Raw genomic sequence first — 25789 nt, forward strand, 5'->3', positions numbered from 1 at the left:
AGGGGTGGACAGACTGCGCAGGAGTTGGAGCAGCTGGCAGGCCAGGCGGCGACTGGAGCAGTACCTGTCAGCGGATGCTGGAGCAGCAGGTGCAGTTGGCAGTGTCAGGTGTAGAGCTGGAGGCAGCTACGTTCAGCTGGAGCAGGTGCAGGGAGCAGCAGCAATGCTTGGCACTAGGCAACTGAGTTGGAGAATTGGTGGATGTTGGCCAGGTGGTGGCGCTGGCCGCTGACGGATGCTGCTGGCGGACTTGGTGGAGCTACCAACGACGGCGGAGGAGCTGCTGACAATGGCCGAGAGCTCAGCTCAGCTGAGGCTCAGCTCTGATACCAAATGTGAGAGGAGGAAGAGATCGAAGCTCAGCTGAGAGTACAATAGATAGGGTAGAGTGTGAGAGCCCGACACCCAATGCAATAATCTAAAGTGTAAGATGCAAGTACAAAGCACAACCCTTAAATCTTAGGGTTGCAAGAGGGTGTTCACACCCGAAGAGTGTGAAATACGATAAGTGCCTAAAACTATGTAATATAGACACATAAAATAAAAGAAATAAGTTTGGGGGGAAAAGCCTCTCAAACGGAGAGTAAAAAGTGCCCCAGTGTCCTACTGAAGATCACCGACACTCCTTTGTGAGCATAGGTGTGAGTCTAACCCAGCACAATTGGCCCCGAAAACTGGTGACACTTGCAGTATTCCCTTTACTTGAATCGCTAAAGATGAAGTACACTGAGATTTAGGGCTGATCTCCTTCAATCTTCAATACAAAGGGCTGAACAGTAGCAAAAAGGAACAATTTTCCCCTTCCTTTGGCTTCAAATTCAGGCACAATTTGATCCTTGGACTCTTTGCATGTAGGCCAAACAAATTTGAATGGGCTCACTGTTGAGATTAGCTGTAAATTCACAATTCATAGAACTTTGGGTCTTCATTTATTGGGCATGGATCCATTGTGGCTGAGAAACCCTATTTGCTATTGTAAATTAGAGAACAAAAATCATTGCTGCTCTTCCCAATGGCTGGAATATGTTGATAATTGCTAAGGGAAATGTTAGAGGATGAGAGAGAAAATCAAATGGAGGGATTATCTTTTGAATGATAGCTTTGATGGCAATTTTGATGGCACCAACAGCCTCGAAAAAGGCGGGTAAAACTCCAATGCAACCAATGAGCCCCACTACGTGCTCAGCTGTCACCTATCTCAGAGCTAATCTAGCTGCTTCTCCCTCCCTCAGTCTCTAAATGGCTTGATCCACACTCAACCAGTCCCCAAACAGCCTTCTCTCAGCTTTCATGGCCAAGTTTGCCAAGGGCAACATTCCAAAAACAATTTTCAGCATTACTTAATTAATTTTAGGATTAAATTTGTGAAAATCGATTAATTATCCATTGGATCATGCCCATTAATTGGTTGGTGCCCATCCACATTTAATGTGCCTAGGACTAGCATTAGTTAATTAATTAATACCTAGTCCCAATGTCACCACTGGATGCATAACTTTGCACAACTTTTGCCATTGTCAACCAGTGCTCACATGGGGTACTTAGCCATCGTGGTGACTTAATTGACTTGCACTTTACATGTACACCTCACATGTTCACAACTTAATAATGCCAAAGCTAAGCATAAAAAATACACATCCCTTGACATTTGCCCCAAAGGCTTTGCCCAATTGGTAGGTATTGGGGGTGTCGTGATTGGATGTATAGGAGCTTCTAGGGTGGCACATTTGGAAGGCACGCTGCTAGATGATTCTTTGTGGTGAGAGCCTCTTAGTGTATGCCAACTTGGCTGAGCTTTGGTCATCCATTATGCACTCCCACTCTAGTTGTTGGAAGCAGCTACAGGGAGCCTTTAGACACCAACTAGAGCTTCAGCAGTAGTTCCCTCACACTTGGGTTGGCCATTACCTGTTTTTCACCTTAAATGATGGCACCCCTTGGTGATGTTATACTCATCCACCATGGCATCTGTCCGCCATCCCCCTAAAAGCGCCCTGAGAGGCTGTATATATGATTTTGATCTGTAGACAGCTGCAGCTAGATTGTTGAGCATTTGCACTTTTTTTTTTTGGTACTTCGTTGTATTATTCTTCTTAATAACATGAGTAGCCATACCTTTTTTTTCTGCAAAAAAAAAAAGGAAATTTGAATTTTGCATTCAAATGATGCTAAATGTCTTTAGATACTGTTACGCTTGATAACTCAAAGAGGTGACTCAATTCCCCTATAAACTGAAAGTAGCTATATGCAAAGACGATGCCCCTAGCTCTACTGGAAACTTTTGTACATAAACTTTATATGTTCAGAGGATGACTGTCATGTTTCCTTGTGCTCAAAATTTTCTTCCATCTTCGCTTGTGCAGACGTGTTCTTTTTTTTTTCCAAGGGGAAATGAGTGGAAGAGGGCTAGGGAAGTAACTCTAAAGTTCCATAAATGTCTAAAAACAGTTGCTCATGATTCAACTTGCAGTTATCTTCAGAGAAAGAGCATTTAATGAATCAATTGTATGGAATAAAGCAGCTGGAAGCTCCAAATGCTGGCAAGTAATGTCTCTTTACATCTAGCCTTTGTATGGTTTGACTTCTGTAATTGTGGACAGTCATAAAGAAAAGAATTCTGTGAGAAGAATAACCAGAGTAACAGTGAAGTATCCATGTGTGTCCCAGTCTTCTAGTTATAATATGTAGTGTTCTGCATTTCGCTTTTCTTCTTTCCAACTATCTTGTAAGATTGTTCCCTGTAGGTCAAGCGAAGGATTAGCAGATGCTGAAAAAAAACTCCATTGTGCCAACCAGATCATTCAGGGACTCCAAGACAGAGTTCGAAGGCTTGAAAGTGATCTTGAATTTGCAAATAGGAGGGCTGATTCAGCCACATCACGGCTAAATGAAGCAGATGCTACCATTTCTTCTTTCCATGGAAAGGTCTCACGCTTGCAAATTGAGCTTCAGGAGATGAAGGAAAAGAATTTAGAATATGTTACAGAAAAAATAGAAGCAGATGCTGGAGCTCAATTGAGGGAGGCAGCTATATCTGTTCTTAGACTGAGAATATATGCACTTGAAGGTGACCTCCAGAGCCAGAGGAGTATGAGTACACGACTTCAGGATCCAAATGTAAAGACCTTAACTCAGCTTTCTCCAGATATAAATGTGGAAATTAAAGCAAGGCCAGGGCTAATTATCAAAAGAGACACAGGTGCTGATTCAGAATATGCAGCAGCAAAGTTAGAGGCTGCTAAATATCAACTGCAGGAAGATGCTGAAACTATCAAGAAGCTGAGGGAAATGAATACAGCTCTTGAAACAGATCTACAGAGAGAGCGAGCACGGAATCCTTCATCAAATGGATTCAGTACCGATGCTTGGAGTTTGAAAAAGATGAGAAAGCTGGAGCAAGCGCTAGCAGAAGCACATGAAAGATATATGCTTTTGCATAAAGGTATCTGTCAACTGTGTGTGGCCTTTTGATCATACAAGCTTTATTATCCATCCACATAAATGCTCCTATTTATCTCTAATGTTCAACTGCCCCATATTGCAACTGACTAGTTTGAGTTACCTGAGTAAAGACAAGGAGATACACTGAGATTAACTTTGTGTATTGGACCTTGGTAACATAGAAATGAATGACTTGCGCAACAGAAAGGCAGCACTGTCTTCTGAATCAAACAGTTCAGAGAGACAACATTCTCACAAGTCTTATCTACAGGTGATTGATGCCTAAACAAACTATGAGCCAAGTTTTTCCATTTTCATTTAAAAAAAAGTGACAAAGGGTAATTTACATATTGACTAAGGGTTAAAAAAGATTTTCTTCATGAAGAGGAGTGTTATGTCCATTTGTCCCTTGACTTTTCACCCAAGACTTGCACAATTGAAACCACAAATTGGCCAAATGCTAACCCAAGTTGCAATGAATGGGCTAGCATCTGAATTCCTTGACAACTACACAAATTTCAAGTGCTGAATTCAGTGTATGATGGCTTCTATTGTTGGCATGGGTCCTGAGGTGGTTGTCAAACCCTAATTTTTACATCAATTTTGGGTTTACAGCAGAAATTCTCCTACTGTCCACCAAATATGATAGAGATCTGCTCCAAATGGCTAAGAAATGTTAAGATCTTTTGAGAAATTACTGGAAAAGGTGAGAGAAAGCCAAGATGAGAGAAAAATCAAATTATCTTCACGAGAAAACCCCAAAATCTGCATGCTACCTGCTCTAGCTTGCATAAAATGCAGTCACCTCTACTTCCTGGCACCTCCAAAATGCTATCACCTGATCAGTACTAATGTTGCCAGCTCCTAGAAGGTGTCTCCCTATTGTCCCCTATTGAGGCCTTCAAATGGCTGTCTTTTGTAGCAAATTGTTGTTCTCTGATCAGAAAATGGACCAGTAGCTCCCTCCCTCCCTCTCTCTCTCTCTCTCTCTCTATATATATATATATATACCAAAAACGTTTTCTCAGTTTACATGGGCATTTTTGCTAAGTAGCAGCCTTTTAAACCCATTTTTCAGCATTATCCAGTCATTTAATTAATTTTCAAAATTAAATAATCCTAAAAATTAATTTCTGCCCTTTTGACCCTATCCAAAATCAACATGATCTTAAAACTGAGGCAAAAACTCATGTCCAATTGATCATGAACTGATCCCAAACTGATGTAAAAGTATAGTCTCAGAGTGGCGGTAACAACCATACTCATCTGCATATATCTCACAGTGACTAATACACTGGTAGTGACCCCACGGCAAACATATTGTTAGCATAGTACCTTGGATGCATGCTAAATACATTTGAGATCCACTACATATGAGAGTTATCCACAATTGGAGGAGTGAAAGTGCTACCTCTCTCTTGAGCATCAAGTAATACTCCGGATCCCTGCTCTGCTAAACCTGACTAAAGCCTAAACTAAGTCTAACTGAAAGGCATCTAAGTAAAGCTGCAACAATGGAGGATGGTGTACCAAGTCATCCTCTTCCATCCATTTTGCATCCATTGGTGAATAATTCTAAAACTTCACCACATCTCTTAGAAATTTTACCTCTAAACTTTCTTTACTTATGTATTAAGAATTGCTTAGGTACCAAAATCTCATCTAGGCTTCTAGCTCGTCAACCTTAAGCTGAATTTTAGTAGACATATCCTCTCGTACATCACCATGAAAAGGCCTCAACAAGCTGATATGAAAGGCATTGTGTATCTGCCAATGTGGAGGTAATTTCAGCCAATATGCCACATCGCTGATCTTTTTCAACACCAAGAAGGGCCCATAGTATCTCATACTTAACTTTGGATACAATCTCTCTCTTCCTTTCATCTTTTTCAGCCTTGCCTTTTCAAAACATAGCAGTATGTAATTGCCCTTTACAAATTGCAAAGCATATCTATGGTGATCAGTTGCCTTCGTTTGCTTTTCTTGTGATCTTTGAAGTGTATATTTTGTCTTTGCATAGGCTGGATCCAAGTTTTCCACGTAACGATCAGTCTCAAAGATCTTATCCTTAGTCTGCAAGATAGATGGTACCTTCTTGCCACCCTGAACCACCTCAAATGGAGCTTTGCCAGTGGAAATATGTACTATATTGTTATAAGCAAACTCAACTAAGGGCAAATACTATTTCCACTATGTCTTGTGGTCTGAGACATAGCACCTCAAAAGATCTAACACTGTGGAATTTGCTTTCTTAGATGGATTATCTATTTGCAAATAGAAGGATGATGAGAATTTCAGCGTGGTGTCCATATTCTCAAACAATCCCTTCCAAAATAAATTGGTTATCCAAGGGTCTAAATCACTGATGATCGACTCTGGCATACCATGATACTTAAAGATATGTTGCAAAAACAATCATGCTATATGATCAATATTTATTTTCTTCCTCACCAAAATGAAATGGGCTTATTTGCTAAACTTGCAAATGATAGTCCATATCTTATCATTTTCTATAGGTGTCCTAAGAAGCTAAAAAATAAAGTCCATTGCAATGCTCTACCAAGGCCTATTTGAAATAGACAAAGGATACAACAAGCACGACATCTTTTATCTGTCATGCTTTACCTTGACATACTGTCCTGACAAACTGCTCCACATCATGCCTCAAAGCTAACAAATAAAAGAAATGCTCCACTTCCTTGACTGTGACATCAATACCTCTTATGTCCTACATATGGAGAAGCATGACTTTCAGTGATAACTCTAGGCCTCAACTACTTCATGACACACGGTCGTCCATACATCATGAGAAATCCATCTCTTAGCACAAAGTACTCATGTCTTTGACTATTCCATAGTTAATCATAAATATTAGCAAAGTCTAAATCAACAATATATTGCTCTTTCATGGCATCCAACTCAGTGTGATAAACCATGCTATCGGTTGAAATTTGTGGCTTATGTGACAATGCATCAGTCACAACATTCTTTTTACCATTAATATGCACAATAGCATAGAGAGAATTTTTCCATCTCATATGTTTCTTTGACAACTTTGTCTGCGTCAGAAAGTACCTCAAAGTTTGATGATATGTCTACACTCTAAAATTAGCTCCCAATAAATAATGTTTCCATATAGATAGTGCATGAATTACAACCAAGAGCTCTTTCCCATAAACTTGTAAATTCTTCTCTGCACCGTGGGAAATTTGGCTCTCATAAGCTACAATATGGCCATTGTGTGTAAGAACAACTCCAATGCTATTACCACAAGCATCACACTGAACCACAAATGACTTCCTTAAATTAGACAATACAAGCACGGGATTTGAAGTCATCTTATCCTTAAACTTTTCAAATATTGAAATTTTCATTGTTGTCTATCTAAATGGCACATCCTTCTTCTACAAGGCATGTAATGGAGATGCAATTTCAGCAAACCCGCGTACATACTTCTTGTAGTAAAAACATAAACCTAAGAAGCTGCGGATCTCATGCACACTTCTCAAAGGTGGCCATGATCATACTATCTCAACCTTTGCAAGGTCTATGCAAATATTATCAGTCGATACAATATGTCCCAAAAAGTAGATTTTATGCAAAGAAAAACTTTTCTTGTCATTGATAATGAGCCTATGCTCACACAATTCATTGAACGCAATGTCCAAGTGTCTTCTATGCTCTACCTCATTCTTTGAATAGACAATCATGATGTCATAGAAAGTATCCACAAATCCTCTGTGGCCTGAAGTATGATCCATCATTTGATTAAAAGTAAAAGGAGCATGTATAAGCCTAAAAGGCATAACAAGAAACTCATATAGTCCAAAAGATGTTCTAAAAGCTGTCTTAGGCATATCCTCTAGTCTAATACATATCTGATGATATCCACTTTTCAAATCTATACGGTTGAATATGGCTGTCCCCCTGCAATCTATCCATAGCATTATCGATCCAAGGAATAAAAAAGTGATTCTTTATCGTGATCTTGTTCAAAACACGATAATCAATGCATCTACACCATGAAACATTCTTTTTCTGCATAAAAAATATTGGAGAACAAAAAGGAGATGAGTTGGATTGAATCAGTCATTTTTCTAATATCTCATTCACTCCACTCATAATCTTCTACTAGGCTGCACTAATTTTGTAGGGTGGCTTATTAGGTGGGCTACTTCTAGGAATAATATCTATGCAATGATCTTACTGTTCAGGCAGTAACTTTCCTAGGAGTAACTGAGAGAAGCATTCAACATACACTTTCAAAAATGGCATACGATCATTCTCTAACTTAGACATGTTCCCCATATTCTCACTATCATCTTTAGTCTTAGTAAAAACCAAGTACGCTAAAAGATGATTTTTCATTACTTTAGAAATGACAAGTGTAGATACAACAGGGACAGATTCACCTTTTAATTTTACATCAAGTGTAAGTATTGTTTTCTTATGTAATATTGATCTCTTTTGTCTGAGAATCAATCACATTGCATGCATACAATGATACCATGGCATACCAATCAACACATCACAACCCTCTTGTGAAGCAATGAACTCTTCATTGTCGACATATCCCTGTATATGCAATTGAAGCTTTTGAATGAGTGATGTGACAAGTTTTGCATGGCCTTTACATGCCATTCCAACTTTCCCATGGGTCCCATCTCATCCTCTGTGATGCCCAAACAGGTTGCCATGTCAACAGAGATGAAGTTGGCTCATGTACCATTATCAAAGAAAACCAATGTATATTGATTCCTAATTTTGCCCCATGCTTTGCACAATTCAGTAACATCAGGCATCAATCCCACTGATGTTTTAGGTTTCTTTTCCTTAGGGTCTCCTTGATTTTTTGATTTTTTAGCTTGTTGCTTATTGGGACAGTCTCTTGCAATGTGATCCTCTTGTTTACAAATAAAGCATTTATTTGTAGCCATCAATTCCCTACATTGCGCCAATGTTTTCGAAGCCCTTTCTTTGTGGTTTTGACCTCTTTTTAAGCTGATTTTCAGATGTGTCTCTTTTCTCAGCCTTAAAACTTGTTATTTAGATTTTCCCTACTCTCTAGGAAGCTTGAATCCTTCCCGCACAACAAAGCATTTGCTGTAGTAGCAATCTCTATGAGCTGAGACATGCTAGAGATTGTGGATTTAATGCAAAAATCCCTAATTCCTTTGGGCAGCCCACAAACATATTTTTCCACTTGTTCATAAAGGGGTATGGGGCGATAAGAAGTGACAAGCAACAATGATTTCAAAACTTCTTATTATATTGCTCCAAATTCTTATATTCCTTAGCATCCAGCTTATTCCAAGTTGTCATGATGTCCACCTCAAAGGTACCTGTCAACCAATTCAATGCAAACATTTGCTTGAATTGTATCCATGTTGACAATGCTCTACCTTGCATTAAAAGTGTGGATCACCATTACAATGCATTTTCCTTAAAGAAAGTCGCTGCCTTTCGAATCTTCGAGGATTGTGTGAAGTTTTTCCCTGAATAGACTGCATCAAACTAGTGAATGAAAGTCAAAGCTTTCAGCCTATCTTGTGCACCATTGAAGAACTCAAACTTCATTGCTATTCCATCCTCATCATAGTCTTTTGTTACTCCTTTGGGTGTCAAGCCGTCATACATTGGCTGCTGCAAAAAGGGTACATTCGCTGAATTTACATCAAACCAACACTAAATGGAGTATTCGCATGACCAACACTCATTTCTTGAGCCCTATAAGCATTCAGGGGTACAGATGCATTACCAAATATGCTACCTTGTGCCCCAGGCATCACCCCAGGCATCAAGCCAATGCTACCATACATAGGGTTTTACATATTTCCAACCATACTTGAATACATTGAGCCTTATACACCACGCATTGGTAGTTGCATACCATAGAGATTTATGCCATACATTCCCGTATGGGATCCTTGTCCAATCATAGCATGAAAAATCATACTATTTCCAAAGTATCATGGCTGCCCCATCATAGTATACATACTCGGCTATCCAAAATCCATTGGATTGGCACCTTCATGATGGCTTTGCATTTGCATTCCTTGCCTCGTAGGTATTAACTGTTTTGCTTCCGGATCTTCAAATGAAGGCTTTGGCATTTTCTTCGATGCACTTTGCTATCTCGAAGGCGTAGAAGATGACTTCTTCTTCTTGCCCTTGCTGTCCCTCTTCGGAGCATTCAAAAATCAAGTGAACTGAGGATCCTTTGCCAATTCAGCAAAGAGATTTGTTACTGTCCTCGTCCGGTTCTTAAATTAGTCATCAAATACCTCTTTCCTTTGGTGGTCATTAGCCTCATTATGCCTTGAAGGCCCTGCATCTTGCCCAACATAAATATTTTCAGCTTGCTGTCCATGGACTGAGTCTTGTCCAAGATTAGGCATTATATTTTCTTCATTCCCATGCTCATGCTCATGCTGAGAGGCATCATCACTACTTGATTCCATCTCACTCTATGAAGATATATTGCTGTAATTTCTTAGATGACAGCAAAAAATAGCACTAGCACAAAGCTTTGGCTTGCAATAAGGTGCCTCGGCCCACCAAATCAAGGCATTGAGTGGTATTCCAACAATGAAACCATGAAACTAGCCTTTTTTTCTTGGAGAGGGTGGTAATTCCCTGATTAAGCACTTAATTACAGCAACAAGCAAATAAACATAAATTAAAATGCACAATTTGTCAGAGTGCAGCGGTGCGGAAGCGTAGGACTGAGAGAGAGAGAACGCAGAGAGAGAAGGGAGAGAAAGAGACAGTGTACACTGAAGATCTGCTGTATAAAGAATGCTGAATACAAAGATATACACGGGCGCAGTGCGCTGGACTGCGTGTCTCCACCTCGACGATGCGACCTGCTGTCCACCTCGAAGTCTGCTGCAGTCTGCACTGCCTGCTGTCTGAAATCTGTGAACAGAGACAGAAATCTGCACGGCACCGGTCTGTAATCTGCGACAGAGAATAGTGGCCAGACTGCTGAAAACGTCAGCAATAAATAGGCGAAAAATCACCTAGAATAGGGCGCCAAAATAGGGCGCAGCCAGGAATAAAATGGCTGCAGGCAGTCGGACTGCCACGTGGCAGTCCGACTGCACAGTCCGACTGTGCAGCTGGACTGTGCAGCTGCTGCCTGCACCTGCTGCCTGAAAACAGGCTATGATCTCTGACACCCCCTCTCAGAGCCTGGACAGGGCAGAAGCCTGAGGGATCTGGAATGTTGCCGAAGTAGAGCCTGAGGAAGCGCCTTCGTAAACAAATCCGCAAGATTATCCTCCGTCTTGCAATACTCCACAGTGATGGTCTCATCCAAAAGCTTTTCTCGGATGAAGTGGTACTGGATCTCAATGTGCTTCGTCCGGGCATGAAAAACAGGATTCCTCGCCAAGGCAATGCAACTCTCATTGTCACATCGCAGCAATGTAGGACGAGTCTGGGGGCACCCAAGCTCCTCCAACAATCTCCGAAGCCACACAACCTCGCATGTGGTGGAAGATGCGGCCCGATACTCCGCCTCAGTAGACGAAAGGGCTACCGTGGGCTGCTTCTTGCTACTCCATGAAATAACACCTGCACCCAAAGTAAAGCAGTAACCTGTTGTAGACCGCCTGTGGTCCACGTCACCGGCCCAATCCGAGTCGCTCCAACCTGCAAGTACAAGATCTGACCCATCTGTCCCTGCGGGGTAATGAATCCCCAAATCAGACGTCCCCCTCAGATACCGAAGTATCCTCTGAGCAGCCTGCCAATGCACCATCTTAGGTTCACTCATGAACCCTGCCAAGAGCCCAACAGCAAAACATAGATCAACCCTGGTGTTGAGAAGCCAAATCAAAGACCCTATCAACTGTCGATAGCGGGAAGCATCCGCCAAAGGAGAAGCTGAGTGGGAAGTGGACTTCCAGTTCGGATCCATAGGAGTAGAGAGGGCCCGACAATCTACCATCTCAAAAGACACCAAGAGCTCCTGAACATATCTCTGTTGGGAGAGAAAGATCCCCCTCTGAGACTGAAAAATCTCATGTCCTAAAAAGAAATGGAGTAGCCCCAAATCCGTCATCTCGAACGTCCGATGTAAAGCTGACTTTGTCTCCTGGACCTGCTGTGCATCATTACCTGTGACAATCAAATCATCAACATATAATACAAACAGCACACAACCATCCTCGGAAGTGTGAACATACAGCTGCGGATCGGCCTTGGACCGCCGATATCCCAACTGAGTCTGAAGGAACGAATCAATCTTCTCGTTCCAAGCTCGCGGGGCCTGCTTGAGACCATACAGGGCCTTCTTCAACCTGTAGACTTTCCCATCTGAAGAACCAAAGCCAGGAGGCTGCTCAACATAGATCTCCTCCTTCAAATCATAATTCAGGAAGGCCGACTTCACATCCAGCTGATAAACAGGCCATCTCCTATGGCCAGCCAAAGCAAGAACAGGTCTAATGGTTGCCATACGAGCTGTAGGGGCAAAGGTGTCATGACAGTCAATATCTGGGCGCTGGGCAAAACCCTTAGCAACAAGGCGAGCCTTGTGCTTATCCAAAGTACCATCACTGAGATATTTGGTCTTGAAGACCCACTTGACTCCAATCACCTTCTTCTTCGGGGGGCGTGGCACAAGTGACCAAGTGCCATTCCTCTCAATAGCCTCCAACTCAGCTTCCATAGCTTTCTTCCATGGGGCGGACTGTAAAGCCTCCTTCACGGAGGTGGGCTCTCGATCCTGCATAACTCGGGACATCAAACAATAATTGGAGCACACAAGCTCCGAAGAATGCGCCTGGTGCCTCCGTGACCGCCGCGGACCATCCTGCGGTCCCCACTCCTCAGGAACCCCCTCGATCCCTGAATCACGGAGTGTGTCACGGGCCCAGCGAGGAGGAGGCCGAACCTCCCCTCGTCGTTCTCCATCAGTAGAAGACTCTGGAATGTCCACCAGTGGTAACTCCTCAGAAGGATCCGGTGGAACAGTAGACTCTGTGTCAGAAACAGAATCATAATCAAACGGCACAGGCTCCAGTGGAACTGTAGAAGGAGCCAAACTCTCCCCTGGATCTCCAAGAACGGGATGCTCCTCACCCGTTGAAGAAACCGGAACCTCCACAAACCGCACATCACGGCTAGTATATACATCCCGCTTGACGGGATCATAGAGTCGGTAGCCTTGGGACTGGGAGCTATAGCCAACAAATACCTGTTTGCGGGAAGCCGCTTTGAATTTGTCACGGTGAGCTTTGGGAATGTGAACATAGGCATCACACCCAAAGACCCGAAAGTAAGAAACATATGGCTTCGTCCCAAAATACGCCTCAAATGGAGTCATCCCTTCCACGGCCGAAGTAGGAGATCGGTTAAGAATGTGGACTGCAGTAGCCACAGCCTCGGCCCACAGAACCTGGGGGGTCTGTCGGTGCTCCATCATGGTGCGCGCCATCTCGATCACACTACGGTTCTTCCGTTCGAGAATACCATTTTCTTGTGGAGTATTCGTATTGGCAAACTCCTGGTGAATTCCTCTATCTGCACAAAACCGAGAAAATTCATTAGAGACAAATTCACCTCCCTTGTCGGATCGCAAGGTCTTCAACTTCCGGCCTGATCGGTTCTCCTCAAAGAGAAGCCAATCCTTGAAGTGCGAGAAAGCTTCTGATTTTAGTGCCAAAAAGTAGGCCCATGTCATCCTGCTATAGTCATCCACGATCAGCATGAAGTACGAGCTCCCACGCAGGGACTCATTCCTCATAGGGCCACATAGATCCGTAGATACTAACTCCATCGGTGAAGTAGACCGCCGCGAAGCGGTGTGGGGAATGGCATCTCTATGCTGCTTCCCCCTTATGCAGGAGACACATGGCTGCTGGCTCACCACTATATCCGGCAACCCTCGAACAAGCTGTCCCCGTGACGCCTTTCGAAGATAGTCATAGTTCAGGTGACCAAACCTAGCATGCCATAATTCAGACTGTGACTGTGAGGTAAGAAGAATAGTAGAGAGGGCAGTGGAAGACTTCAGTTTGTAAATGCCGTTCTCCTCATATCCAGATGATAGAACCTTCCTCGATTCACGATCAAGGACTCGCACTGTAGAACTGTCAAACTCCACCAGAAGACCAAGGGAACAAATCTTATGGACTGAAAGGAGATGGTACCCCAATCCTGGGACATGCAAAACCTCTGAAGTATGGGTGCCACCTCGTCCATCCGGAATAAGCTGCATCTTACCCCGACCTGCAATAGAAACTGAAGAGCTGTCTCCAATGAGAACCTGCCCACGCGACGGGCGCAGCTGGGCAACACCATCTGATGAAGGAGTCATGTGCCGTGAGGCACCACTATCAATAATCCACTCTCGAGATTGGGAAGCCGCCATCGCAGCATCAGAAGCATTCGGTGAAGCGTCCTCAATGACAACTAAATGTAGAAATGCAGCTGATGAGGGTGCAGCCACCGCTCCAGAATCCTTGGTGTCCTTCTTCTTGGTGTCCTTCGAGTCTTTGTCAGGGCAATCCTTCTTCCAATGGCCAGTCTTTCCACAAATATGGCATGTGGAGTCTCTGTCCTTGTCCTTCTCCTTGTCCTTCTTGGACTTGTTATCCCCCTTCTTCTTCTTTTGGTCCTTCCCCTTCTTCTGAGAGGCTTGACCTGTCAACGCCTCCGACTTGGAAGCATTCTGTCCCTTTAACTGTTCCTCTTGGTCCAGGACCATAGGAACCAACTCTTCCCACCGAAGAGTAGACTCTCGCCCCGAAGCAATAAGGGCAGAGTAAAATGTACCGAATCGTGGCGGCAACTGGGACAAGAGTGTAATCGCCATGTCTTCGGAGGAAATTGGCTTCCCCGCATTCTGAACCTGCATCTGTAGCTGCCTTAGCTTGTTAATGTGTTCCCTTAGCGAAGAAGACTTATTGACGGACAAGGTCCGCATCTGTACCTCCAAAGAAACCCTCTTCATCAGGGTCATCCGATTGTACATTTGATCAAGCTCCAGCCATATCTCACGAGCCACCGTCAAGTGCTCGATGTGAGCGATCACGGCTGTAGTGCATGATAGAAAGAGAAAGGATCGAATCCTGGCATTCAGTTTGTCCCAATGAGACTGGGCCCTGGCCAACTCCGCACGAGCATCGGAAGAGAGTTTGGACTCATCTCTTATCGAGGGCCGGTCAATATCTTCCTGTACCAACTCCGCCAAATCATAGGACTCCAGAATGGCCAACATCATAACGCGCCAAATGCGGTAGTTGTCGCCGTCGAGCTTCTGATCTGTAGGAAGAGCCGGTAGGACAGGCACCTTCCGGTCCATAATCGCCTGGAACTCCAAGTCCATCTCTGTAGACATCTTCACCTGCAATGCCTTCTCAAACGCAAAAGCAGCCCCCTCTGACTGAGTAGACTCAGCCTGCTAAGGCTCTTCAGCGTCCCGAAGCTCCTTCACCCGCCGGAGGCGATGAAAAAGCAAAACCTGCACTTTTAGGTTGAAAACTCAAACTTTCTCCGCGACAAACAGCAGTAAACAGCAGCAAATCCACCACCTGTACTCCTTTCCTGTGCGCCCACACACGTTTCAGCCTTGTTCCAAGGCGCAGCCCTCCTGTCTGCCCTTAAACGCAAAAAACGCAAATTTGTGTCGCGATGGAAACTCCTCTTCAGGTTGATTCTGCGCTCAGTCAGCCCTCAAACACTGCTCTGATACCATGTCAGAGTGCAGCGGTGCGGAAGCGTAGGACTGAGAGAGAGAGAACGCAGAGAGAGAAGGGAGAGAAAGAGACAGTGTACACTGAAGATCTGCTGTATAAAGAATGCTGAATACAAAGATATACACGGGCGCAGTGCGCTGGACTGCGTGTCTCCACCTCGACGATGCGACCTGCTGTCCACCTCGAAGTCTGCTGCAGTCTGCACTGCCTGCTGTTTGAAATCTGTGAACAGAGACAGAAATCTTCACGGCACCGGTCCGTAATCTGCGACAGAGAATAGTGGCCAGACTGCTGAAAACGTCAGCAATAAATAGGCGAAAAATCACCTAGAACAGGGCGCCAAAATAGGGCGCAGCCAGGAATAAAATGGCTGCAGGCAGTCGGACTGCCACGTGGCAGTCCGACTGCACAGTCCGACTGTGCAGCTGGACTGTGCAGCTGCTGCCTGCACCTGCTGCCTGAAAACAGGCTATGATCTCTGACACAATTTACCTTAATAATCTTGGACATTGGATATCCTATTGGCCCCAAAGCTGGTGCCCCTTTTGGCATTTCTTTAAGTTTGATTGCTAATGGAATGAGTACAATCTAAGATTCCACAATCTCCTTTGTTGTTCCAAAAGCCCCTTACTGTAATAACAATCAGCAAGCAATCCAGACCATTTGCCCCTTAGCTTTTCACCTAGGACTTGCACAATTGGAACCACAAACTTGCCCAATGCTGCTCCAATTTACAATGAATGGATTGGCATCTAAATTTCCTAACAATTACACAAATTTCAAGTGCTGATTTCAGTGTACAATGCCTTCTCCTATTGGCATGGGTCCCAAGGTGGTTGTCAAACCCTAATTCTGCAGAAATTTAGGGTTTATAGCAGAAATCCTCTTGCTGGCCACCAAATATGGCTAAGATTTTCTCCAAATGTCTAAGAAATACTGAGACCACCCAGAGATCTTGCTTAAGAACGGCAAAAGCCAACTCCTGCCACATACGTCTTTCCGGCGCATCCATTACCGAATGTACTGATGTGGACTGTGAAGAATCAACGCACATATTAAAATCCCCCATCAAAAAACCCCGTCTGCCAAGGGACAAGGAAGTCTGCAAGGTATGCCAAAGCTCCCGGCGAGATAAGGGATCATTCGGAGCATAGAGGCCAAGTAACCATAAGATCTCTCCTTCGAATAAAATTTCAATTACCACAAAGCGGCCATGTACATCATTTTTTATAAGAACCGGCTGATATTTTTGATGTACAATCATAAGTACACCAGAATACTGTCTGGCATGTGTCCCTGCATAGAACAAACGAAAGCCATGGCAATCCACAACTTTACTTGCTTCACCGTGAGTCTTGTGCTCAAGAGCACACAAGACATCCCACTAATTCTCATGCAATATTGTCCACATGGCATGTTGCTTGTGGCGAGAACAAATTCCTCGCACATTCCACATGGCTATCTTCATGTGGATTCAAAAGAAAATCAGGTACGAGGCACAGCTTGCCTCAATGCGACCTTTTTTGTGAGAATGTCTAGGACACCCTCATCCAAGAAATCAGCTAACACGGCAAAGGAGTTCTGACGACCAAATTTGGAAGTAGATGGCATATCCGTTGTCTTGGGGATGGAACGGGGATAACGACGATCCCATGGGGTAATGACGTTACCTCGAGTATCAAAAGCCAGCTTAGTAGGTGGACCCTTTGGACCATCCGAAGATACTCTCCTAGCTGGCTGTTGACAAGGAGCAGGGGAAACCATAGCAGGAGCAGAGTGCTCTGAAGACATCATTTCTTTCCTGCGCATATAGGTACGCATAGAATCTGGTGGGGCAGCAGACCCAGTATCCATCATGCTAGCAACAACCCTGTGGCCTTTTTTCGCACGTACATCTACCCAGTCGTTGCCACTAGAATCCAAACCCGAGACCTGTTGTTTACCTTTATTCAAAAATTGGGGTGGCTGTGTGGCATCTTGCAACGGCGCATCGCACACCATATCTTCCATGGGTTGCGCAACATGCTCGGCATCTGAAGTGTGTTGCTTCTCTGGGCATTCAGCCATAAAATGCCCCGATTTTCCACATGAAAAGCAATGTCCTGCAAAGTTGCCCCATTTCAAACGAAAATGTAAAGGATGCATGCCAGAGCAGTTAATACATAACCAAGCCAGCCTTTTCCGAGCAATGTCCCATAACATACACAGGCGGTTGCGATTCATGGCCCTTAGGCTGGGGGGAACCAAAACAGTGCCCACAGCGGCCATGGCATCTTTTAACAGTGGCCAATAAACAGCCGGACAGTTTTCCACTTCAACCCACACAGGGCATTCACATTGTAGCAGACGCTAAAAATCTGCCATTGGGCGCCATGGCACCACATGGACCAGGCGGCGATCCACGAACAATGGAAGTTTAGACAGGAGAGCAGCATGGTGTGTCTCTGATTTCAACAGCACCTCAAAAAAACCCCGGGGGCCAACAAAGATCTCTTCAACACATTCCCCTTGTAGCAGACTGTGCAACCATTGGCGAATACGAGAAAGCAATGGGATCCTACCAGTGAAGAAAAGTATCACAGCACGTTCATAAAACACTGAAAAGGAGCGCAAGACATGTTTCGGATCCACAGTGGCTTCCAAAACATCTTCCGTTTGCAGAGTCCGAAAAGACTTCCTGATTATATTGAACATAATCACCCAGCAAAGTGTTGGCAAACTCTAGCAAGTGCTCCCAATCAACCTCCTGGGAGTCCACAGAATCAGAAGCAACCTGAGCATAGGAACGATCCTGGTGATCCATTGTCCCTGCCGAAGTATGCTTGGTGCGTTTGCCTGCTGGCTGGAGCTCAGGAGCAGGGGGCATCTCCTCTATGCACAGAACCATGTCCTCTAGTTTCTCAGTGTCAGAATCCGGACCAAGCGTTGCCACCGTTTGGTCTATGAAAGCCAAATCCAGGACAGCCATATTGTATCAGTACGTATGTCGGTCAGAGGCCGAGTGAAGAACTCGCGGGAGGCAAAGACATGCAGGCCTCTCCCTCTCTCTCTCTCTCTCTCTCTCTCTATCCCTCTTTTTTTTGTACAGAGGCGCTGTCCAGGGGCGTACTTTGCAAGGACAGCCGATGAAAGCGGAGCTTTACCTGTCAGCCTCAGTCGCGGCTTGTCCCAAGAACCTGTATGGCAAGGCACAACCCGAACAGTGCAAGGGCAGAAGGCGAAACAAAGGCATGGCAATCGACGGCAGAGCGGGACAGTCGGAGGCGCAGGGCAAGGGTCGTCGTCAGCCGAAACCCTAACTGACAAGGCAAAGGGGCGAGAAGCAGGCGTAGACGTCGCAGCTCAGGCGGGTGAGGGGTGCAAGCGATGGGCCGTCCGAACGCAGGGCAGGGGACTCAGCAAGCGTGGACAGGGCGTCAAGGGCAGGCGACGGGCACGAGCAGAAGGCGTCTATAGGTGGCGATGATCAGACGACGACGACGTGAGGGCGGATGACAACAACGAGTCAGGCGATGACGACGCCCCCCTCTCTCTCGCGCTCTCTCTCTCTCTCTCAACCTGTCTCTCGGCGTATTGCATCGTCCGCCATGGCAGCAGCTCCTCCTCGTCTCTCTCTCTCTCTCTCAACTCTCTCTCTCTCTCTCTCTCTCTCTCTCTCTCTCTCTCTCTCTCTCTCTCTCTCTTGCGTCTGTGACGATCCTGATCGCGCTACTTGCTGTTGCCGGGCGCACGGATGGCGCTCCGCCAGGCCAATCGATTTATCTGAGAGCTTTACGCAGAAGCCAGGACGGCAGCTTCCCATTTCACCATCGCTGTAGCAGGCGCTTCCACAGTCCGTGCCTGTCCCATCGTGAGCTTTTCCAGCCGGGCTAGTAGGGGGAGCATCCAAAACTAAGACACCACTCACACCTAGTTGCTCCACTGATTGTTCTGGAGTAAATGTGATGTCCAAAACAGGTCTAGTAATCTTGCCATACTTAATCAATTGATCAACAATGCCGCTGATTGTATCAACAGGGATTGAAAAACCAACACCAGCTGATGCACCAGATGGAGAATAGATTGCCGTATTGATGCCAATCAGATACCTAGAGCTGTCAAGCAAGGGCTCCCACTGTTGCCAGGGTTGATAGCAGCATGTGTTTGAATAACATCCTGAATAGGACGGCCAATTGCAGCCGAGCTTATCTCTCTTCGCAGAAGGAAGGCTCTTGGAACGTGCAAGCTGGGACAGCATTTGTGGATGTGCAGTTTGAGGAGGAGGTGAAAAGTGGGAAACTTTCTTCATTGAAGGTGGTCTCTCTGACATTCAACAGGTCTATCGAGGGGGCTTTTTCCTCGTGAGGCGACATGCCGCTCGAGCTTCATAACGTGGAGCTTCTAATCAGCCAGGCTATCAAGGAGGCGAAGAAAGATTTCAAGAAGGATGTGGATAATGCCTTGAACCAAGAAACCCGCCGGCTCCATGAGAGGATCCGGCGACTGGAGAAGATGGTGAAGACACTCACGGAAGAGAAGAGGGATCTCAAAACCGACCTGGACAAGCTACAAACGGAAGTGTCACATCTACAGGAGGCAAGAGAGGACGCGGATTTCAAAGCGGACCTCCGAGAGGCTATCACGAAGGAATGCCGAGAGGACCTCCAGGTATGCATTAAAACCGAAGTTGAGGCTTCGAAAGAGGGATGGGAGGAAAAAATCAAAGCAAACATGAAGGAAGAATTAGAAGGGAATAAGGAGGGGTGGATTGAGGTAGTGAAGAAGAACATTAAGAAGGAGGTCCAAGAAGAAAATAAAAAGGAGGAGGTAGTCCGGGTTCAGGAGACCTTAGAGGAGGAGAGGCTCAGGAACTCGCGCAGATTGAACGTGCGTATTACCGGGCTCCCCGAAGGGGCCTCTTCGGAGGAGGACGCACGCGGGCTATGCACCCGACTAGGGTACACGAGCATGCCCTTTACTCAGGCATGGCGTGCAGGACGAGATACTACCAGGGTCAGAGCTCTGATATTACATATGAGCACACCGGAGGACAGAGCCGCTTTCTTTCGGAAGCGGATTTCGCTCCGAGAGATGACTGGGGCTTCCATCTTCATGGATGAGGACCTGACTCAGATGCAGATTGCACACAGACGAGCATGCATGCCACAGATACTCCAAGCACGTAGAGAAGGCCGTAAGGCCTTCTATCGAGATGGCCGGATTTTTATAGATGGACGCCCCACCAAATAGGGGGGCGCGGCCTATGAGACGGGGCAGAGGACTGTACAGAAAACCCCGATACGTGTGGCAGTTTGGAACTACAACGGCTCCCTGTGGTCACGACCGGACAGACTTGAGGAGATTTTATCCGACCATGATGTTATATGCCTCACAGAGACACATGAGAGCCCAGAGAGGGCTTCCACGCATTACAGGATTTGAGTGGGTATCTGCATACCGGGCTACTACTAGGCAGAGCACATCTAGGGGCTCAGGAGGGGTGGCAGTTCTATTCCGTTAGGGGATACAGAGACATATCCAGTTAGTGAGACGAGATGAGGAGGCCAGTTACATATGGATCAGAGTGCAGATATCAGATGAGAGATGGATCTATATGGCAATATGCTACTTTTCACCACGAGAGTCCAGATATGCTACTAGGCAGGGTGATATTCAGGCCAAAGATTCCCCCTCCTCTTATTCACAGCTCTCAGAGGACATTATTCTGTATTCTAGTTTGGGTGAGGTCTTCCTTATGGGGGACTTCAATGGGCGCACACAGAGCCGACAGTGTGAGAGTTTTGATATGGAGCAGTCAGAGATCATGAGAGCATTAGACCCTGAGGAGTTGGGGATCAGTAGGGAGTCAGCAGATACTGGGCCAGACGCCACAGGGTATGGAGGGCATTTACTTGAGCTTGGTAGTAGACATCATCTCGTTATTTATAACGGGATGGCACGATGGCCATATTCAGGAGGTCTTACATGCTTCCCACATGGGGGGGGCGAGAGTACTGTAGATTATCTGCTCGGACCGATCGATGGGATGCATACTATCGAGTCCTTCGGCCTTGGGAGACTTCCACTCGGTGCCGATCACACCTTTCTCAATTTCTCACTCCTTACCTCATTACCATCACCACCTGCAGATATCATACCCCACATGCATACTACCATACGCTTCACTCATAAGCTCTCACATATTTACTCACAGCATCTGGAGGAGCACATCACGTCACTTGATCCATACGCACCCCTTGATACACTGACCATTGATATCACACGCATTCTGCATGATTTTGCTACACTCAGTTTTCCACATCACGATGAGTGCAGAGATCTATGTCGACAGCTACGCGATTTGGAGGCCAGAGGAGAGATCACACACAGACAGGCGCAGAGACGCATGCACCGCTTGACCCGCCGTAAAAAGCGGGAATGGGAGGAGGAGAGATATTAAGATATATATCACCTTCTTATGAGCAGAGATTGTGCAGAGGCATGGAGGCAGATCAGAGAACCACACTCACCCACACCGATACATGACCCTGCAGTATGGCATGGATACGCACAGAGTTTATATCATGTACCCGCACAGCCGCTGATACCCACACCATGTATACCGAGACCGGGTATTTCGTCCTTTTTCACCACTAGTATGGTGAAACATGCTATCTCACGGTTACAGTATGGCCGCGCTCGAGACCAGTTTGATCTTCAGGTAGAGCATATTATATATGGCAGAGACACATTGGCTCCACTCATTGCTCACCTCTTCAACCGTGCATTATCGGAGGGGTTCCCTGACTCGTGGACAGAGCACACCATTGTACCTATCCACAAGTCAGGGGATCCTATGGATCCTAATACATATAGGACCATCATGATTGGGCCAGTTTTGTCCAAACTTTATGGCACGGTGATGGAGGAGGAGCTCAGCACGCTAGCAGAGAGAGAGTGCATGTGCACACCTGGACAGGCAGGGTTCAGACGGGCATTTTCTACCATAGACCACATCTTCACTCTCCGGTGTCTGATCGACCAGACACGAGTAAAGAAACAGAGATTGTACTGCTGCTTTGTGGATTTCCTCAAAGCCTTTGACATGGTTCCGAGAGAGAGGCTTTTCAGACGCCTACTTGATCTGGGGGTGGATGATAACATGATGTGGGGTATTTATGCACTATATGAGCGGGTTACTAGCAGAGTCAGATGTCCGGGAGGTATATCAGATTCCCTTGTGAGCACCATTGGTGTGAAACAAGGATGCCCACTCTCACCGACTCTATTTGGGCTATACATTGATGAGATAGCAAAGTTTATTCAACAGCGAGCCCGTGGAGGTATAGATCTCAGTGGAGCCACAGTTCATATCTTACTATATGCAGATAACATTGTGTTGGTCTCAGACTCAGCTCAGGGATTACAGCAGCATTTATTAGCATTGGATGATTTTTGCATACAGAGAGGCATGACAGTGAACCTTGGTAAAACCAAGGTTCTTATATTCCATACATCAGCTCAGATACGCAGACAGAGTATTTTCATGGCAGCAGGAGGGAGTATTGAGGTCACTGGATCATATGTATATTTGGGAGTCACCTTTACAGCAGCTTCAGGGACTTTCTCGATGACACAGGCAGCTCGTGACCGCCTCACTAGAGGATACTCAGCATTGGCTCTTATGGAGCGACAGTGTTATCAGGCACATTTCCAGGAGCCCCGCACCAAGGGGTGGCTCTTTGATACTCTAGTCACTCCAGCACTGATGTATGGAGCAGCTATATGGAGGCCAGGCCTTGCCGATTATGTATGGACATTGATGGAGAGACCTCAAGTGATCATGATATCTAGATTGATTCGTAGCAAGGCCTCAGTCCCACATGACATTGTGCGAGCAGAGCTTGCCACACCGCCCATGCTAGTCGAGGCATTATTTCAGACAGTCTGCTTCCTACACAGATTTCAGGATATGGACAGAGATCGCATTGCATTAGAGCATATATGGCATCTCAGGAGATGGCTCGAGCGGGGGATATCACATCATGGTATGCACAGACTAGAGCTTGGTTTAACAGACATGGACTGGGCATTAATAGACTCCCACCTCTTCTATATGATACTCAGGCTCCCACTTACACCCTCTCTCTTTCTGAGAGGAACAGAGTCATCAGATAGGAGATATGGCATATTTATATACAGAGGACATGGGTCAGCCCTGCACAGCCACTGCCATCGAAGATGACACATTATTATACACAGTTCTTGAGCATATCAGAGCAGGGATTCATAGAGATTCCGAGATATATGCAGATCTATATGCCACATCGATTGAGAGTTCTTATTGGACAGCTCAGGGTATCATCATATCAGCTTATGATTGAGAGTGGCAGAGCCAGTGGCATCCCACGGGAGGAGAGGATATGCCCCCTTTGCAGATCAGAGGTGGAGAGTGAGGAGCATTTTGTTCTCAGATGCCCGGCATACTCAAAGTTGAGATCTAGATACACATTGAGCAGCTCACTTCAGGGATGTATGACTGATATGGATCAGAGATCATTTGGCCGTTTTCTGGGAGAGGCATGGCACATCAGAGAGCAGAGCACACAGCGGGTCCCAGTCAGAGAGGGGCCTACCCAGACGACTATTACACAGTTCTTTCAGACAGACAGAGTGAGAGCTACTATACCAGCCTCCAGCCAGATCTCCGGGCTCACACTACAGCAGGCTGAGGACCAGCGTATCCGATGCCGCACGAGGATCCGGGGGTTTCGAACCCCACAGCCACACCGACAGGAGATCCGGAGGATTCTTGATCTACATCGACAGCAGACTGAGATCCGACAACACTCGACACATTGAATCTCAGATCTCCAGTTTGCTCTTTCTCCACCGCCGATGTACCACATCCTGCACCTAGGAGGGATCACCTGCTATTAGCGACTTCGACGACTGCTACTACATCCCAGGATAGTATATCTCCCTGCCTCTGTTACATATACACATCGCACCACTTTATCACAGCCGACAGTTGTTCCCCTATCACAGCCGACATTTGTTCCCCTTTTGTAGCCATTATCTGGAGTACCAGAGCTACATACGCACATACACATATACGACACTTATCACACTCACAGCACCGTATTTTCAGTTTTCAATTTTTAGCTTTTCATTCAGCACTTTTATTTTGGATAGCTGGACCTCATCAGTTGTATCACAGTTTGTCTCATAGGCCAGTTTTGGTCTTTAGAAGACGTTAATATAACTTTCTTTCTTTCTTTCTTTTCTCTCTCTCTCTCTCTCTCTAGCCTCTTCCTTTCTCTAGTTGCACTAGTACCACGTACAAAAGGTTTGATACTATACCATACTTTAGGTACCGTACCTTACGTATCAGTACCATAAGGTACCAACTTAATGGATGCATCTTTTCCATTCGAACTGCACTTTGGGATGAGCTAAATACTCCTTATATTACTATGATTCTCCCATGAGATTAGGTTATTTGAGATTCAAACAATTTCTCTCAACCTTCTCTCTCTCAAGCCCACGCTTCTCTTATTTGTATGATCATGCATGTATGATGTATCCACTCCTATCTATGTAGTTATAAGTTGTAGGTAGCAATAGCGCATGTTGCGCATTCCGCATTAGGTTTTGGGCCTTGGCATGTTACCCTCAAGTACTCATATTATATACTCTAATAGCATTGCTATTTAGACTTGAAATATCTATTCTATTATATTTTGTCCAAAATAATCAAGTTATTTTTTTTGTCGTACTAATATCGTACTGTACATTATAAAATCTTAAGGTACCATTTAGTACCGTATTTTATCGTACCGTACCATATCGTACCTGACAACTATGCTTCTAACACTCACCGCAACTAGCAGAGACATGGCATTCACTTTTTGGTAGAGGAGGATGGATGCCTTCAATAAGAGGACTTGGACTTGATAGAGTTCAGAAAAGGCTCTAGATAGAGGATTAGATGAGTGACACACTTTGAGAGGGAGTGGCACATTGACCCAAACCTCGCCACCTATCTTGTAGATGGATGGAGATATTGGGCTTATTAAAGGGGCTGCTATAGAGATTACAGTGGGATTCAAGAGCGTGTCAAACTAGCCTTCCTTCTTGAATAGGATGATAGATGACCTAATTTAACACCTATTACAACAAGCAACACATGCACAAATCTGAAATAAATACATTACCCCATTAAACTTAGATAGTCAATACCCTATTGGCCCCAAAATTGGTGCCCCTTATAGTATTTTTAAAACTTCTATTGCTAAGAATTTGTAGTGCACTAAAATGTAGATTGATCTCTCTACAAATTCCAATACTTTGGGCTGTCACCAATGATTACCAGCATCAAGATTCAATTTGCCCTTGATTTTGACACAAGTCAACTTCAATGTGGATATCCAATCTTTATTAGATTGGCTGTAAATACTTCATTTCCAGCAGCTGCTATAATCTTTGGGCTTTTGTTTAACGGGCATGCACTTTGAGGTGGCTGATAAACACTGGTGTCCACCTTCAAATAGTCGAGCAAAACTGAAAGTGGCTGAGATTCAATTCCATACTTGTCAAGAGATCCCATAAACCCTAATGACAACAGTAATTAGATCTGAATTCAACAAAATAGTGTTGAA

General features: G+C 45.2%; 3 protein-coding genes across 18 annotated transcripts in view; 2 read left to right on the forward strand and 1 right to left on the reverse strand.

Moving 5' to 3' along the window:
* LOC148030320 (uncharacterized) overlaps nucleotides 1-25789 on the reverse strand; it is an 82312-nt gene that overhangs the window by 37647 nt on the left and 18876 nt on the right. For 3 of the 16 annotated variants that reach the window (XR_015692170.1, XM_087686631.1, XM_087686623.1), the window contains one exon: nucleotides 344-2124. The exons of 6 other annotated variants lie outside the window; for them this stretch is intronic. Coding sequence is in view for 2 of the 10 variants with exons in the window: in XM_087686623.1 (XP_087542749.1) it covers nucleotides 1916-2124 (209 nt within the window). In the remaining 8 variants the exon portion in view is untranslated. Of the gene's footprint in view, nucleotides 1-343; nucleotides 2125-2192; nucleotides 2739-3426; nucleotides 3563-25789 lie in introns of those variants that run through there. 7 more of the 16 variants (XR_015692173.1, XR_015692172.1, XR_015692168.1 and 4 more) reach the window with 3 other exon arrangements.
* LOC148030321 (uncharacterized) overlaps nucleotides 1-25789 on the forward strand; it is a 60697-nt gene that overhangs the window by 16169 nt on the left and 18739 nt on the right. The window contains exons 2-4 of the mRNA XM_087686620.1: nucleotides 2471-2544; nucleotides 2745-3442; nucleotides 3624-3712. Of these exons, the coding sequence (XP_087542746.1) occupies nucleotides 2471-2544; nucleotides 2745-3442; nucleotides 3624-3712 (861 nt within the window). The remainder of the gene's footprint in view (nucleotides 1-2470; nucleotides 2545-2744; nucleotides 3443-3623; nucleotides 3713-25789) is intronic.
* On the forward strand, nucleotides 19500-20515 carry LOC148030323 (uncharacterized). The gene has a single exon (XM_087687093.1). It carries the CDS (start codon nucleotides 19500-19502, stop codon nucleotides 20376-20378), a length of 879 nt encoding a protein of 292 aa, XP_087543219.1. The 3' UTR covers nucleotides 20379-20515.

This window comes from Lygodium microphyllum, chromosome 10 (genome assembly GCF_053477565.2).
Source record: "Lygodium microphyllum isolate KBCC chromosome 10, Lygodium_microphyllum_v1.1.10, whole genome shotgun sequence".
NCBI lineage: Eukaryota > Viridiplantae > Streptophyta > Polypodiopsida > Schizaeales > Lygodiaceae > Lygodium > Lygodium microphyllum.

Excerpts from the sequence above, each read along its gene's own strand:
- LOC148030323 (XM_087687093.1), top strand. The coding sequence starts at position 19,500 with ATGCCGCTCGAGCTTCATAACGTGGAGCTTCTAATCAGCCAGGCTATC.